General features: G+C 42.6%; 2 protein-coding genes across 5 annotated transcripts; one reads left to right on the top strand and one right to left on the bottom strand.

Moving 5' to 3' along the window:
• Positions 1 to 1,537: 1,537 nt before the first annotated feature.
• On the top strand, positions 1,538 to 10,892 carry LOC135546221 (membrane frizzled-related protein-like). Its single transcript, XM_064974469.1, has 13 exons — positions 1,538 to 2,124; positions 2,252 to 2,369; positions 5,360 to 5,491; positions 5,863 to 6,027; positions 6,192 to 6,411; positions 6,741 to 6,871; positions 6,979 to 7,104; positions 7,325 to 7,401; positions 7,543 to 7,691; positions 9,320 to 9,450; positions 9,730 to 9,864; positions 10,006 to 10,133; positions 10,382 to 10,892. Exons 1-13 carry the CDS (start codon positions 2,071 to 2,073, stop codon positions 10,604 to 10,606), a joined length of 1,791 nt encoding a protein of 596 aa, XP_064830541.1. The 5' UTR covers positions 1,538 to 2,070; the 3' UTR covers positions 10,607 to 10,892.
• Positions 10,893 to 11,125: 233 nt separating this feature from the next.
• Positions 11,126 to 14,243, bottom strand: LOC135546223 (uncharacterized). 4 transcript variants are annotated; one of them, XM_064974470.1, is made up of 5 exons: positions 13,457 to 14,243; positions 12,425 to 13,327; positions 12,096 to 12,228; positions 11,809 to 11,886; positions 11,126 to 11,715 (listed from the first exon to the last, which is right to left on the bottom strand). In XM_064974470.1, exons 2-5 carry the CDS (start codon positions 13,324 to 13,326, stop codon positions 11,530 to 11,532), a joined length of 1,299 nt encoding a protein of 432 aa, XP_064830542.1. In that variant the 5' UTR covers position 13,327; positions 13,457 to 14,243; the 3' UTR covers positions 11,126 to 11,529. The 4 variants fall into 4 exon arrangements, with proteins under 4 accessions (XP_064830542.1, XP_064830543.1, XP_064830544.1 ...); XM_064974471.1 differs by having other exon boundaries at positions 13,860 to 14,243; XM_064974472.1 differs by having other exon boundaries at positions 13,914 to 14,243.
• Positions 14,244 to 16,042: the final 1,799 nt, after the last annotated feature.

Raw genomic sequence — 16,042 nt, 5'->3', positions numbered from 1 at the left:
AAGATAGCCCTACTTGGTAAAAGACCAAGCTAATATTATGGCAAGAACAGCTCATATAAGCAAAGAGAATCGACAGTCCTTCATTACTTTAAGACATGAAGGTCATTCAATACGAAACATTTCAAGAACTTTGAACATTTCTTAAAGTGCAGTCAAAAAAATATCAAGCTGATGAAACTGGTTCTCATGAGGAAATCCACAGGAAAGGAAGACCCAGAGTTACCTCTGCTGCAGAGGATAAGTTCATTAGAGTTACCAGTACCTCAGCCCAAATAAATGCTTCACAGAGTTCAAGTAACAGACACATCTCAACATGAACTGTTCAGAAGAGACTGTGTGAATCAGGCCTTCATGGTTGAATTGCTGCAAAGAAACCACTAATAAAGGACACCAATAAGAAGAGACTTGCTTGGGCCAAGAAGCATGAGCAATGGACATTAGACCGTGTGGAAATCTGTCCTTCAAGGCAAAGGGTGGTCTGATGAATCCAAATATATATTTTTTTGTTTAACACTGTCTTTGTGAGACATAGAGTAGGTGACATGATTCCGCATGTGTGGTTCCCACCGTAAGCATGGAGGAGGAGGTGTTATAGTGTGGTGGTGCTTTGCTGGTTATTCTGTCAGTGTTTTATTTAAATTCAAGGCACACATTACCAGCATGGCTACTACAGAATTCTGCAGCGTGTCCAAATCCCATCTGGTTTGCGCTGTCCGATGGGAATCATTTGTTTTTCAACAGGACAATGACAAAACACCTCCAGGTTACTGTTAGACCAAGTATGGTGTGATGTTTGTAATCAGATGACCTGGCCTCCACAATCACCCGACCTCAACCAAATTGAGATGGTTTGAGATGAGTTGGACCGCAGAGTGAAGGAAAAGCAGCCAGCAAGTGCTCAGCATATGTGGGAGTGTGCAAAGCTGTCATCAAGGCAAAGGGTGGCTACTTTGAAGAATCTAAAATATATTTTGATTTGTTTAACACTTTTTTGGTTACTACATGATTCCGTATGTATTATTTCATATTTTTGATATATATTATTCTTCAATGTAGAAAATAGCAAAAAAATAGGAAAATACCTTGAATGAGTAGCTGTGTCCAAATTTTTGACTGGTACTGTATGTCTGATGGAAATGCAACATTTTACTGAGATACAAAAACATTACTGAGAGATCATGTATGGTGTTGTTTGTAACAGTAACTTCTGACTCCTATATCTCCCTTACCATCTCAGTACTCGAGTCAGTAATGAAGGGGACGACTATGAATGTAAAGGAGAAATGTGGGTTGGAAAACAAAAACTTAAATCTGACTGCAAATCCTTTTGACACAGTTCCACTACACGGTCCCAACTTCACCCCAAGTTAGGGCCATGCTGACAATACACTGTATGATTTGCAAATTCCTCTGTTTGTGCTTGCCAATGTTTGTGTGTGTGTTAGTGTGTGAGAAACATTTTAGGAGATTAGATGGTCATTATGTGTATTATGGAGAATTTTCTCTGAGTGGCCCCTACACCTCACTCCACCCAACCCCCCTCCTGCCCCAGAGCTCAGTCCTCTCAGCTGACTCGGCTTTGTGGAACACTGTGAAGGGAGTTCTATGCGTCTTTTATAACAAATTACTCACCCTCAACAAAACAAGAACAGACTGCACATCTGCCTACCTCAAACACAGAGACACGCCATGACTTAATAAAATGATGAAAGGAGAAGCGGACTATAAACACTTGGAGCACTTTCACTGGATTTTAAACCTGAAATTGGTGGACTAAATATTTTGTTCTTGTGGGATTCTTTTACATTGTGGATGTATATAGACATATATTTTTGGTATTCGTAACAAAATGATGACTCAATCACTCTGGGGTGATATAGGCTTTTTTTTAAATCTGTCACATTGAGCTTTCCTGCTGAAACGTTTCAAAGTCATCTTTTCTCCTTTCACATTCCAACAAGTATGTTGTTGATGTGCTCTTAACAACAACACTTGACTACACTGGAGTAGGTCTTAGGATGTGGGTGCTCAATGTTTCCCTGGAAGACTGAAACAGAACTTTAACCAAAGATGACAGACCTCACCGAAGTATCTGTTTACTCAGAATCCTCGGACATTTACAAGGTGAGGACAGCGATAGCTTGTGTGGTGGGCCTGGAATTCTGGTTCCAATTTTTGATATCAACTTTGTATTCATGGTGGAAAGTTACTTGGCGTTCCATGTTATACCAGTTGTCTTTGCTTTCCACAGAATGTTTTCTGCAACCCCGCGTTTGAGCTTGATGGTGAGCGTGAGGAGAAAGTGGAAGGATTCAGTTCTGCCAGTACTGCCATGGCCCTTGAGCCAGTAAAGAGCCCAGCTGCAATCAGTGAGTCTGACAACCTAGTTTCCCTGTTCCATAACATCACACCGGAGTTGGATACGCAACAGGATTGGTTGATTCAGATGCCAAGACCTATTCAATTTGATCTAGCTGTTGTATTACACCATTGGAAAGTGGAAACAAAGATTCTAGGAGGGACAGGAAGGTTCTAACTGAAAGTAAAAAATAAAAAGAACAAGGGGTAGATCAATATTTTAGTAAATATATACAGTACCAGTCAAATGTTTAGACACACCTACTCATTCAAGGGTTTTAATTTTTTTCTTTTTTTTACTATTTTCTACATTGTAGAATAATAGTGAAAACATCAAAACTTTGAAATAACACATGTAGTAACCAAAAAAGTGTTAAACAAATCAAAATATATTTATATTTGCCTTGATGACAGCTTTGCACACTCTTGGCATTCTCTCAACCAGCTTCACCTGGAATGGTTTTCCAACAGTCTTGAAGGAGTTCCCACATATGCTGAGCACTTGTTGGCTGCTTTTCCTTCACTCTGCGTTCCAACTCTTCCCAAACCATCTCAATAAGGTTGAGGTCGAGTGATTGTGGAGGCCAGGTCATCTGATGCAGCACTCCATCACTCTCCTTCTTGGTCAAATAGCAGGTACACAGGCTGGTGGTGTTTTGGGTCATTGTCCTGTTGAAAAACAAATGATAGTCCCACTAAGCGCAAACCAGATGGGATGGTGTATCACTGCAGAATTCTGTGGTAGCCATGCTGGTTATGTGTGCCTTGAATTCTAAATAAAACACTGACAGTGTAACCAGCAAAGCATCCCCACACTATAACACCTCCTCCTCCATGCTTCACGGTGGGAACCACACATGCGGAGATCATCTGTTCACCTACTCTATGTCTCACAAAGACACGGCGGTTGGAACCAAAAATCTCAAATTTGGGCTCATCAGACCAAAGGACAGATTACCACCTGTCTAATGTCCATTGCTCGTGTTCTTGGCCCAAGCAAGTCCCTTCTTCTTATTGGTGTCCTTTAGTAGTGGTTTCTTTGCAGCAATTTGTCTCCTCTGAACAGTTGATGTTGAGATGTGTCTATTACTTGAACTCTGTGAAGCATTTATTTGGGCTTCAATTTCTGAGGCTGGTAATTCTAATGAACGTATCCTCTGCAGCAGAAGTAACTCTGGGTCTTCCTTTCCTGTGCCGGTCCTCATGAGATCCAGTTTCATGATATTGCTTGATGTTTTTTGCGACTGCAATTAAAGAAACGTTCAAAGTTCTTGAAATGTTCTGTATTGACTGACCTTCATGTCTTAAATTAATGATGGACTGCTGTTCCTATTTGCTTATTTGAGCTGTTCTTGCCATAATATAGAATTGGTATTTTACCAAATAGGGCTATCTTCTGTATACCAACCCTACCTTGTCACAACACAACTGATTGGCTCAAACGAATTAAGAAAAAAATTAATTCCACAAAATAACTTTTAACAGGGCACACCTGTTAATTGAAATGCATTCCAGGTGACTACCTCATGAAGCTGGCTGAGAGAATGCCAAGAGTGTGCAAAGCTGTCTTCAAGGCAAAGGGTGGCTACTTTGAAGAATCTAAAATATAAAATATGATTTGATTTGTTTAACACTTTTTACCATATGTGTTATTTCATATTTTTGATGTCTTCACTATTATTATACAATGTAGAAAATAGTAAAAAATAAATAAAAACCTTGGAATGAGTAGGTGTGTCCAAATCTTTGACTGGTACTGTATATACAGTGCCTTCGGAAAGTATTCTGACCCCTTGATTTTTTTACACATTTCTTAGGTCACATCCTTATTCTAAAATGAATTAAATCATTTTTCCCCTCATCAATGTAAACACCATACCCTATAATGACAAAGCAAAAACAGGTTTTTGACATTTTTGCTAATATATTAAAAATAAAAAAACTGAAATATCACACAGTATTCAGACCCTTTACCCAGTACTTTGCTGAAGCACGTTTGGCAGCGATTACAGCCTTGAGTCTTCTTGGGTATGATTCTACAAGCTTGGCATACCTGTATTTGGGGAGTTTCTCCCATTCTTCTTTGCAGATCCTCTCAAGCTCTGTCAGGTTGGATGGGGAGCATTGCTTCACAGCTATTTTCAGGTCTCTCCAGAGATGTTCGATCGTGTTCAAGTCCGGGCTCTGGCTGGGCCACTCAAGTTCATTCAGAGACTTGTCCCGAAGCCACTCCTAAGTCGTCTTGGCTGTGTGCTTAGGGTCATCCCCACAGCATGATGTTGCCACCACCATGCTTCACCGTAGGGATGGTGCTAGGCTTCCTCCAGACATTCCGCTTGGCATTCAGGCCAAAGAGTTCAATCTTGGTTTCATCAGACCAGAGAATTGTGTTTCTCATGGTCTGAGAGACTTTAGGTGCTTTTTGACAAACTCCAAGCGGGCTCCCATGTGTCTTTTACTGAGGAGTGGCTTCCATCTGGCCACTCTACCATAAATGCCTGATTGGTTGAGTGCTGCAGAGATGGTTGTCCTTCTGGAAAGTTCTCCCATCTCCACAGAGGACTCTAAAGCTCTGTCAGAGTGACCATCATATTATTGGTCACCTGCGTGACCAAGGCCCTTCCCCCACCATTGCTCAGTTTGGCCATTTAAGAATGATGCAATAGATATGGCACAGCTGTCAATTTTTTGGTCCTTAAATGAAACTGGTATCTTTTTTTATTTATCATAATTTTCTTTAACCAATGTAGGTCTTTAATGCAGGGCCGACAGACAAGGTCCTTACTTTTCCCCCCTTCCACTTGCTCCTTCCATTTTTGCGGTACAACTTAAAGCTTCCTCAACCACCCATGTCTTTCCTCCCTGTGTGTGTGTGTGTGTGTGTGTGTGTGTGTGTGTGTGTGTGTGTGTGTGTGTGTGTGTGTGTGTGTGTGTGTGTGTGTGTGTGTGTGTGTGTGTGTGTGTGTGTGTGTGTGCATGTGTACGTGTGTATGTTTCCCAGTCGGAGGTGTGTTCAGTGTGTGTGTGATGCGTCTGCGGGGTCCGTGGTGTAGCTGGGGGGCCGTGGTGGTCTCTGTTGCAGCTGTGCTCCTGGTAGCAGCCCTGGGCCTGGCACTGGTGCTCATCTTCACACGTGAGTGCGGGGGAGGGGGGTGTGGGCAGTGGGAGGAGTGGGACCACACAGATACTATAAATCCATGCCATTCTATGGGTGGAACAGTGGGACCTCTGATCCTCAACAGGAAGTGTTCACTGAGCATGGTGTACATACATTTCACTCATCTCTCAAAAAAGCTGGAAGGACCCTAATGAAAAAAATCTCAATCTCATAGACCCCTACATAATTATGGACACAATGTCCTTATTTAAACTAGCATTGCCAATTCATACACTATATGGTCCCTTGAGCATGGAATGGCAGTGCAGTACTTGTGCACATCACAAGCTTGTGTCATTCACTAATGTCCTCTTCCTCTATCTCCCACTGGGTTCTTCACCCCACAGAGCTAAAGGGGCAGAGTGTGGATGGGGAAGTGGTGTCGACCAATCCCCTGGACTTGTTGACTGGAGATGGACTGCCTCGTGATCTACCCACAACCTCCACCAACCACAGTCAGAGGGACATTACAGTGGCCCCACAGCCAGCCAGATACCCTACCCCTGAAACTAGTGAGTATTTTTCTACTACAATTGTATCCATAAAAATAGAATAAGTAGAAATATATTCCAATGATTGGACCTTACAGATATGTACTTACCTACAGATACATACAATACAATAATAATACAGTAATACACTACCCTGTACTTTTCTCACTGTTTGTCTGTCTCAGGATGTGGGGGTGTATTGACAGCCTCAGAGGGCAGCTTTAGCTCCCCCAACCACCCTGGATCGTATCCCCCGGACTCGCTGTGTGTCTGGGTGATAAGGGCGCGCCCTCCATCTCTGGTCCAGATCCATGTGTCCTCTCTGACCATAGAAGGACCATCCTCCTGCCTCTTTGACTGGCTGGAGGTTCAGGAGGAGACGGAGCAGCCTTCTGTTGTCACCAGGTGGGTCAAACATACTGTATCTAAATTTGTTCAAGGTGGAAGATGCCTCTAATCACAGATCCAGGATCAGATTAACATAAGTGACTATGGGCATGTTTTACACACTTCTGAACCTAATGCATGACAGCCTCTTGAAAAATCATACTCTTCATGACACACTGTGGCAACTAGGTGGCATACAAGTTCTGTATAGATGGCAACTCTGCCTACTTTCTGGCGCTGAATATTTTGCGGTTCTGCTGTTGAGGGATTTTAGGTGAAGAATAAAGATGAATTATGATTGCCTTTTGTGGCTGACATTTTAAAAGTGAACGTTATCTCCACTCTAGGTTCTGCGGCAACGTGGCACCCCCTACTGTGAACACCAACAGCAGCACTGTGTGGGTGACCTTCCGCTCTGACGGGAGCATCGGAGGCAGTGGCTTCATCGCCCAGTACCACGCCATCACACTTGAACAGAGTGAGTACTGGGTCAGAGGTAGAATCAACAGATCTTTGCTTCAGGAAACATGTATTTTCACAGTACATTAACATATTACCATCAGCAATGTGTGTGTCTGTTCTCAGAGAGCTGCTCCAGGGAGGAGTTTATGTGTGACCACGGGCGCTGCATCCTGCCTGTGTCAGTGTGTGACGGTCAGCCCAACTGTCATGACCTCTCTGATGAGGCCAACTGCAGCCACAAGCACAAAGGTAAGAACAGGGTGTACAGCACAGTACACACTCAGCATCATAGTGAGTCATCTGCATACATACAACAGCTCATAGAAAAATAATGCAAAATGGTAGTCTCCTAAGTCTCGCTCATCACAAAGTCGTGAGGAAGCCTGGTAATCAATTATAGTAAAAGGGCAATCGTTTGCTTATCTATGCGAAACTAAACATCACCGTTTTTTGCTATGTTGTTGAACAGAGTGTGGGGGCCAAAAGACTGGACTCTACGGCTACCTGGCGAGTCCAAACCACCCAAAGCCTTACCCCCAACAACAGGTACCTACCTACACCTGATCTAGTAAACCATCACCAACATGCATCATATCTAATTGACATACACAGCCATATACCCAGAATAGACTTCATGAAATCCTACCATGGTAAAGTATGTTTAATCTACTCTTATTTCTCTGTCAGTTGTGCACATGGAAGATCTCTGTTGAGGAGGGTCATGTGATCAGGCTGAGTTTCCATAACTTCAGTCTGGAGACTCAGGATGTGTGTGAGTTTGACTATGTAGAGGTGCGTGACAGTGCTGATACCGGGGCCGGCAGAGTACTCGGACGGTAAGACCTATTATAATAGCTTCCCAATGTTTTTATTTCATACACTACCAATGTATTCGTTCAGAAGGGTTGAAAAAGGAATGCTCAAAGCAAGTACATCCAGTCAAATGAAATGTTCTAAAATCAAGCGTAGAGGTGTTGTATGACAGACAGTATGTGACATTAATACAGAAGCAGTCAAAAGTCATTCAAGGGGTTTTCTTTATTTTTACATTTTTTTTACTGTTTTCTAAGTCATCAAAACTATGAAATAACATGCAGAACCATGTATTAACCAAAAAAGTATTAAACCAATCAAAATATACTTTATATTTGAGATTCTTCAAAGTAGCCACTCTTTGCCTTGATGACAGTTTTGCACACTCTTGGCATTCTCTCAACCAGCTTCATGAGGTAGTCACCTGGAATGGATTTCAACTAACATGTGTGCCTTGTTAAAAGTTAATTTGTGGAATTTTGTTTGAGCCAATCAGTTGTGTTGTGACAAGGTAGGGGTGGTATACAGAAGATGGCCCTATTTGGTGAAAGTCCAAGTCCATATTATGGCAAGAACAGCTCAAATAAGCAAAGAGAAATGACAGTCCATCATTACTTTAAGAGATGAAGGTCAGTCAATACGGAACATTTCAAGAACTTTGAAAGTGTCTTCAAGTGAAGTTGCAAAACTATCAAGCCTTATGATGAAACTTGCTCTCATGAGGATCGCCACAGGAAAGGAAGACCCAGAGTTACCTCTGCTGCAGAGGATAAGTTCATTATAGTTACCAGCCTCAGAAATGCAGCCCAAATAAAAGCTTCACAGAGTTCAAGTAACAGACACACCTCAACATCAACTGTTCAGAGGAGACTGAGTCAGGCCTTCATGGTTGAATTGCTGCAAATAAACCATTCCTAAAGGACACCAAAAATAATAAGAAGAGACTTGCTTGGGCCAAGAAACACAAGCAATGGACATTAGACCGGTGGAAATCTGAGTCCAAATTTGAGATTTATGGTTCCAACAACCGTGTCTTTGTGAGATGCAGAGTAGGTGAACGGATGATCTCTGCATGTGTGGTTCCCACCATGAAGCACGGAGGAGGAGGTGTGATGGAGTGGGGGGCTTTTCTGGTAACACTGTCAGTGATTTATTTAGAATTCAAGGCACACTTAACCAGCATGGCTACCACAGCATTCTGCAGTGATAAGCAATCCCTTCTGCTTTGCGCTTAAGGACTATCATTTGTTTTTCAATATACAATATATTTTGATTTGTTTAACATTTTGTTGGCTACTACATGACATATGTGTTATTTCATAGTTTTGATGTCTTTTTGATTATTATTCTATAATGCAGAAAATAGTACAAATAAAGTAAGCCCCACCTACACATTCAAGGGTTATCTTTTGACTGGTACTGTATGTACCATAAAACATTCACAACAGTAACAGCACTCTTCCTTGATAAGACAGTGTAGCCTGTAATAGGCTAGTCTGTGGTGGGGACTCCTACGGTTGCGAAACAGAACATGGTCACAAACAGATCTGGGACCAGGCCAATTGTACCCTACTGTACAACAGCCTGTAACACAGTACTACTGTTAATGTACCATAGCCAGCTCTAGTGTTCCTTCTCTATCCTGTCCCAGGTACTGTGGCACCAGCCTGCCTCCTGAGCTGACCTCCTCTGGGCCTCAGATAACCGTGGTATTTGTGGCTGACGAGGGTGTGGCAGACAGTGGCTTCAATGCGTCCTACCAGGCCATCTCCCTCTCTGAGAGTGAGCCCCCCCCCCCCCACACACACACACACACATCGGTGGTGTTCAGTAGGACAGACCGTAGCAAAAAGTTTAGCAACAGGACCATCCTTGTTTCACTCTGTTTCAAAACGTTTCCTCCTTACTAAACATGACCCAGATCGGTCTCCCTGTATCTAGTCTGTTATGCTCTTGTAAACGTAGAAAATAAGCCAATTTATCAAAACATCTAAAAGTGGTTTAGTTAAAGGAATTACACTGGAAATACGAGGAGTGGATCACCTAACTTGTTTGGGACAGGAACATGCAGTCCTACTCAGTTTGCCTGCAGCAGTGGAGAGTGCCTGCACCAGGAGTGGCTGTGTGATGGTTGGACTGACTGTGCAGACGAGACAGATGAGCACAACTGTGACAACTCGACCTATCCCACTTTCAGTGAGCCAACAATACACAAGACACACATCATATTTGTTTGATTCCTACAGAAATAACACAACTGCTCAGCTTTCAAGTAGAATTACTCCATTATGACAGATTAGTAACCTTTTCTGTATTTGTATCATACCTCTCCCCCAGGCTTGTCCTGTGAGCCCATCGAGGTGGAGATGTGTCAGGGCCTGAGCTACAACCACACCTCCTTCCCCAACATTTGGCTGTCCATCGCTGACCAGAGAGAGGCAGCCACGCTGCTCCGTCAGTACATGGTGAGAACGCACACCTGGCCTGTCAACACACAACCACACAGAACAATATACATTTTTCTTTAATGTGTTTTTAGTTTAGCCTCCACTGGTGCATAGCAATATGTTGTTTCATCCACGATAAACCAACTACACACTGAAAAAGACCATAAAAGGGATGTGCAGACCTCCTTTAAGTGTTTGATTCTGATGGAGGTAGATACTGTACAGCCGCTCTATAACTCTCTCCCGTGGTTTGTGGTTATTACCAGGTGCTGATGGAGCTGGCGTGTTTCCAGCCCCTGCGCAGGCTGGTGTGTGGGATGTTCATGCCCCACTGCAGCCCTCAGGGTGGGGTGCTGCAGCCCTGCCGGTCAGTGTGCTCCTGGGCAGCGCAACAGTGTAGTCAGGCCCTGGACGTCTTCACCTTCAGCTGGCCCTTCAACTGCCACCTGCTACCTGACTCCCAAGACCCTATGGAGTGCTCCAGTCCTTGAAGTATAGCACCTGTCCCATTCATTTGCTACAGTACAACCATAGTTATGAGATGAATCCAACACAGGACTATAAGAACTCTTAAGAATACCATCAAAGCTCCAATCTTTTCAAGGAGTCTTGCAGTCTCGCTTGGACACTGAACATCATCATCATCTAAGGACCTTTACATGCAAAAAGAATCACAATGTTGCACTTCTGTAGACTCTATATGGTTCTAGCCTTGTACAGCATAATACAGATGTATGGAACAGAACCGGTTGGAGTTAACATGGGAATAGAAAATAAATGTACATCTTAATAAAAACTATGCTGATTTTGACATACTGTAGCTTGATGTTTTGCAAATGTGTGTGATTGAACCATACATTTTTTGTGTAATGAATTTGACCGAGACAATACCTGTATGTTCTACATCAAATGCTATTTTTTTTGCACTATATTTATTTCTGTTTTCATGTCATTTAAAATAATGATTGATCCTGTCCAGAAACCTAAGGAAATAACATTTCAAAAAAGGATAGAATCGTAAAACATTTTTATTGCATTTGACACATCGAAACATGGTGCCTTACCTTCATACAGTTAGTGAATGAATGAACTGTAAAGATTTGACCTTTCCAGGGAGAACCTCAGATTATGTCAGTATGACAAAATACAGTGACATTACAATCCAAAGTGGTTTTGACATGGAAGTTGATTGTTCCTTACATGACTCTACCTGATATCTCATTTATTCAATATATATCACTTCTGACATGTATGCTTAGAGTATATGGGATACATTGATTATAAGAAGTCCTCAATTGATACATAAGCCCCAATGATCAATTTCACATATGAAACAAATAATTAAATTATTCCGTAATCACACTTACACTATACTTTACAAAAAAACAGTAGTGATGGCTGCAATGATTGGTTGTCATGGCGGCGTGATGAGTTTGAGCGTGTGTTCAAGGGCCACGGCAGTGAGGCCCCACACGCGGTGCTTCCCGTTGCGGAACACGGGCAGGGTGTACCCGTAGCGCTCACCGGTACGGAAGTGGGTGTATCCCTGATTCTGGGGACTGCATACGTGGGAGAGCGACAGGGTGAAAATCTCTTCTACCTGAGAGAGAATGAGGAATGTCATTTTAACTCCATGTTAGTTGGCATTCGTGTTAGTTCAGCCCAAAGGCAAACAGAGTTCTTGTAAGTGTACCTCGGCAGGATTTGGCTTGAACGACAGCGCCTCCAGGGGGCCGAGGTTGGCCAGTACAGGGGCTATCATCATTCCAGACTGAGAGAAAATGTGCAATGATTAGGAAAAGCGGCATATCAACAATTTACATAATGAAGACATACTCATATTAAGAAATGTTTCACTGAAAGAATACTACAGCATCTCAACTGTTCCAGCGCAGAGGGGAGCTACTAGCTGTGTGTCAGTGCGTCACATAGAGATGAATGGGGATCATGAAGGATTATGGGTAGGGTTAAGGTCCTCACCATATCCCGGATTGGTTTCAGCACGCCCCACACTTGGTTTGTTGCCACAGTGATGCCCAGTTCCTCACAAGCTTCTCTCAGGGCGGTGTCTACAACGTCCTTGTCCGAGGGGTCACGCTTGCCTCCTGCAAAACTGGACATTCACACAGCACTTTGTCAATTTCTAGCCTTCTATACAACTTCATACATTCATTTATAAAGACAATGTTTTTCTCAAAACACACTAACAAAGTTGTCATTTTCAGAGTTGTTAAGTTATGTCATGACATCATATGTCAAACATTAAATAGCCCAAAAGCAGTGGGAATGGTGCAGGAGTCAGTGGTTACCTGACGTCGCCCTTGTGTCTGCCCTTCAGTGCTGTGGATCTGAGGGTGAACAGGAAGGCGGGCTCTCCCTCCACAGAGCAAAGAGAGACCAGCACAGACGCCGACTTCCACTGGGCCTCACTGGGCCCCCTTTCCCCCCGGACGTCTTTCTCATACAGAGCCACATTAGGCTCCAGGCTCTGCCGGCAGCGCGCCTCGTTCACCAGCGAAAGGCACTCCCTCAGGGCACCCTCAGGGCTGGAGGCAGCAGACTGGTGCAGGCCTTGGCTCTGGAGTGAAAGGAGTCGCTGGGGATCCACAGTCCACTGTTTGGGTGTGGACACAAGCAGTCTGTGAAAAATGTTCTTGTGAATCTTGCCACTTTGAACAGGACTGTAACTATTACTTTTAACACTGAATGTGATGTTGACCTTCACCTCAGCAGACAAACATTGGCTACCATTGTCAGTTTGCCTCCTTTGTAGAAGGCACTTACGGTCACTAGAACATTCCGTGGCTTTGGAATTGTCCAAATGTTCCAATGAAGTGGTTTTACAAGGGTCACATGCTACTATCACCGGCAGTCGTGGTGTATGTTTCAAAGAGACAAAGCTAGAGTCCTGAGACAATTGAGGTTGGTTGGGAGGGGTGGCTTTTTGTAAGGGGTGTTGAGGTGCGGTGTTAAGGAGACAGCTTTCACAACCAGAGGTGCTTCTGCTAACAAGGTGTGAAGAGATGGCTGAAGAGAGGGGCACTGCCTCCTCCCCTCCATCCCCCTGACAGAGACTTCTCCCTGCTTTGGGTCCATTCCCCCTCTGACAGGCGTGTTCAGGTAGGGCAGGCACGCGGGGGTCTCTGACAGACAGCAGCAGCAGGGTTCTGACAGGGCATGTCAAGGCCAGAATTTGTGGACTCCTGAACATTCTTGAAAATAGAGACAAAATAATAATTTGCTTTGCTCCACTAAACAAGGCTCAATGGTTAACTTATGTCAATAAAAACAAGTAAGCCTATTTTGACATGAGTGCAGTACAAATAAACAGGTTGTCCTACCTCTTCCCTGCAGCAGTGATTCTCAAACCGCTCCTCTGGGACCTCCCGCAGTTCCAAAGCTAGTACACCTGATTAAACTTGCCAATTAATCAAGCCCTTAATTAACTTAAGTGAATCAGGTGTGCTAACGTTACTTCCGAACAACACAATTTTGACACGTCTGGGGGTCCCCGAGGTGAGGTTTGAGAATAACTATTTTAAACTACTGCAGTTGTTTAATATATATATATATATAAGTGTGACATGGGTCATTTTCCTGATTACACATTCTGTAGCTAACATTGTGCAACAACGCTGCAAATTCAAGTTGCTGTCAGCAAGCACGCTAACGTTAGCTGCTAGCCCAATGCATAATCTGGCAAATGGCTTGCTAGTTTTACAACCAACACTATTTCAACGTTACCTTTCTTAGAATTCAGCTACTTAAAAAATGGTTTGAAGTTACATTAGTTATTACCGAAGTTGTCAAACAAATCCGATTCTCGTCATTGGTGGCTAGCTAGATATAGCTAACGTTGTAGCTAGCTGGTTAGGCAATGTTCCCTAGTTGTCACACATTTTTGCTAACCGGTTAGCAAATGCTATCAAGTTGTTGTTTTTTTAATTATCATGCAACTAGTACGAAAACATTAAGTTAGTCACATCTCAAAAGGATCCCAATCTTATTCCAGGTCGGTCCAGTAAGAAACGGAGGTTAATGAATCCCCCGGTTCTTCTCCCAACAACTTCTCTAAACAACAATATAAATATTGCATAGCGGTAGACGCCTCCCCTTGGACATCTATAGTAGCTAGCTACTGCGCCAGTACCAAATATGTCCCTGAAAAAGCTTAATGTCATCACTTTCCCTCACGAGGTAAAACGATCTCAACCATTTAGAGATGCCATACCACAAATAATATAAGGCCCGTCAAACCACGAAGTATTATACATTTATGTGAAGTTATTATTTACAAAAGAAAATATCTAGGAGTTTACTCATTTCTTATTTGAAGCATGGCAATTCCACGGTGATAGAATTTCTATGAGACTTTGATTTTTCACAAAAATGTATACCAAACAAAAACCATAGATTGTTATATGTTTAAGAAATCCCACAGCTCTAATCACAATGACAACTGAACAATTTTACACTGAATATTTTACAAAACAACATTTACTGGAAGAACTGGGCAGATGCAGTTTGGTAACAGAATTTCTGTAAACTCTCCCTCAGTTTTTTACATTTGTGACCACGTTTTACAAAAACTCTTAACTCATTTGTTCCCAACTTTTCCCAGACTTTCCACTATGCAAATCTGCATAATCCGATCACGTAATTCATATTATTTTTATGTGTGCGTGTAAACACACAAGTTAGTGGATTCGGCTATTTCAGTCACCCCCTTTGCTGACAGGTGTATACAATTGAGCATACAGCTATGCAATCTCCATAGACAAACATTGGCAGTAGAATGACCTTACTGAAGAGCTCATTGACTTTCAACGTCATAGGATGACACTTTTCCAAGTCAGTTTGTCAGATTTTGCCCTGCTAGAGCTGCCCCGGTCAACTGTAAGTGCTGTTATTGTGAAGTGGAAACCTCTAGGAGCATTAATAGCTCAGCAGCGAAGTGGTAGGCCACACAAACTCACAGAACAGGACTGCCTGTCCTCTGTTTAAACACTCACTACAGAGTTAAACTGCCTCTACAAGCAACATAAGCATAATAACTATAATTATAACATAGCCCACCTATAATTTAGCCCAAACAACTACCTCTTTCCCTACTGTATTTATTTATTTATTTTGCTCCTTTGCACCCCATTATTTTTATTTCTACTTTGCACATTCTTCCACTGCAAATCTACCATTCCAGTGTTTTACTTGCTATATTGTATTTACTTTGCCACCATGGCCTTTTTTTGCCTTTACCTCCCTTATCTCACCTCATTTGCTCACATTGTATATAGACTTGTTTATACTGTATTATTGACTGTATGTTTGTTTTAAAACGACGGAGTTACACATGGAGTATGTGTCGAATTGCTTTGTTTATCTTGGCCAGGTCGCAATTGTAAATGAGAACTTGTTCTCAACTTGCCTACCTGGTTAAATAAAGGTTAAATAAAAATAAATAACTGTATTCGCCAGGAGAACCCTACCTGCCCAGATGCATAGTGCCAACTGTAAAGTTTGGTGGAGGAGGAATAAATGGTCCGGGGCTGTTTTTCATGGTTCAGTCTAGGCCCCATAGTTCCTGTGAAGGGAAATCTTAACACTACAGCATACAATGACATTAATCATTTATTTGATCATTCAGCAAGTTTCCCTATCAGCATCCAGACCAAAATCATTGTGAATAGGCTTGGAAGTTCTTTCAAAGAGATGACCCGCTGAAATAAAATGTGATTCAATCAAATGTATTTACAAAGCCATTTTATTTTACATCAGATGTCAAAGTGCTTATACAGTAACTCATCCTAAAGCCCCAAAGGGCAAGCAATGCAGATGTAGAAATACAGTGGCTAGGGGGAAAAAAAACTAGGAAGAAACCTAGAGAAACCAGGCTCTGAGGGGTGGCCAGTGCTCTTCTGGCTGTGCTG

This window comes from Oncorhynchus masou, chromosome 9, assembly GCF_036934945.1.
Source record: "Oncorhynchus masou masou isolate Uvic2021 chromosome 9, UVic_Omas_1.1, whole genome shotgun sequence".
Classification (NCBI taxonomy): domain Eukaryota; kingdom Metazoa; phylum Chordata; class Actinopteri; order Salmoniformes; family Salmonidae; genus Oncorhynchus; species Oncorhynchus masou.
The sequence above is the reverse complement of the archived record's forward strand: the minus strand, read 5'-3'. Positions and strand labels throughout refer to the sequence as shown.

Coding starts and splice junctions, on each gene's coding strand:
- LOC135546221 (XM_064974469.1), top strand. CDS start 2,071: ATGACAGACCTCACCGAAGTATCTGTTTACTCAGAATCCTCGGACATT. Junction 7,105..7,324: donor CTGCAGCCACAAGCACAAAG/GTAAGAACAGGG, acceptor GTTGTTGAACAG/AGTGTGGGGGCCAAAAGACT. Junction 7,402..7,542: donor AGCCTTACCCCCAACAACAG/GTACCTACCTAC, acceptor TTTCTCTGTCAG/TTGTGCACATGGAAGATCTC.
- LOC135546223 (XM_064974470.1), bottom strand. CDS start 13,326: ATGTTCAGGAGTCCACAAATTCTGGCCTTGACATGCCCTGTCAGAACC. Junction 11,887..12,095: donor TGAAACCAATCCGGGATATG/GTGAGGACCTTA, acceptor ATTTTCTCTCAG/TCTGGAATGATGATAGCCCC. Junction 11,716..11,808: donor TCAAGCCAAATCCTGCCGAG/GTACACTTACAA, acceptor ATTCTCTCTCAG/GTAGAAGAGATTTTCACCCT.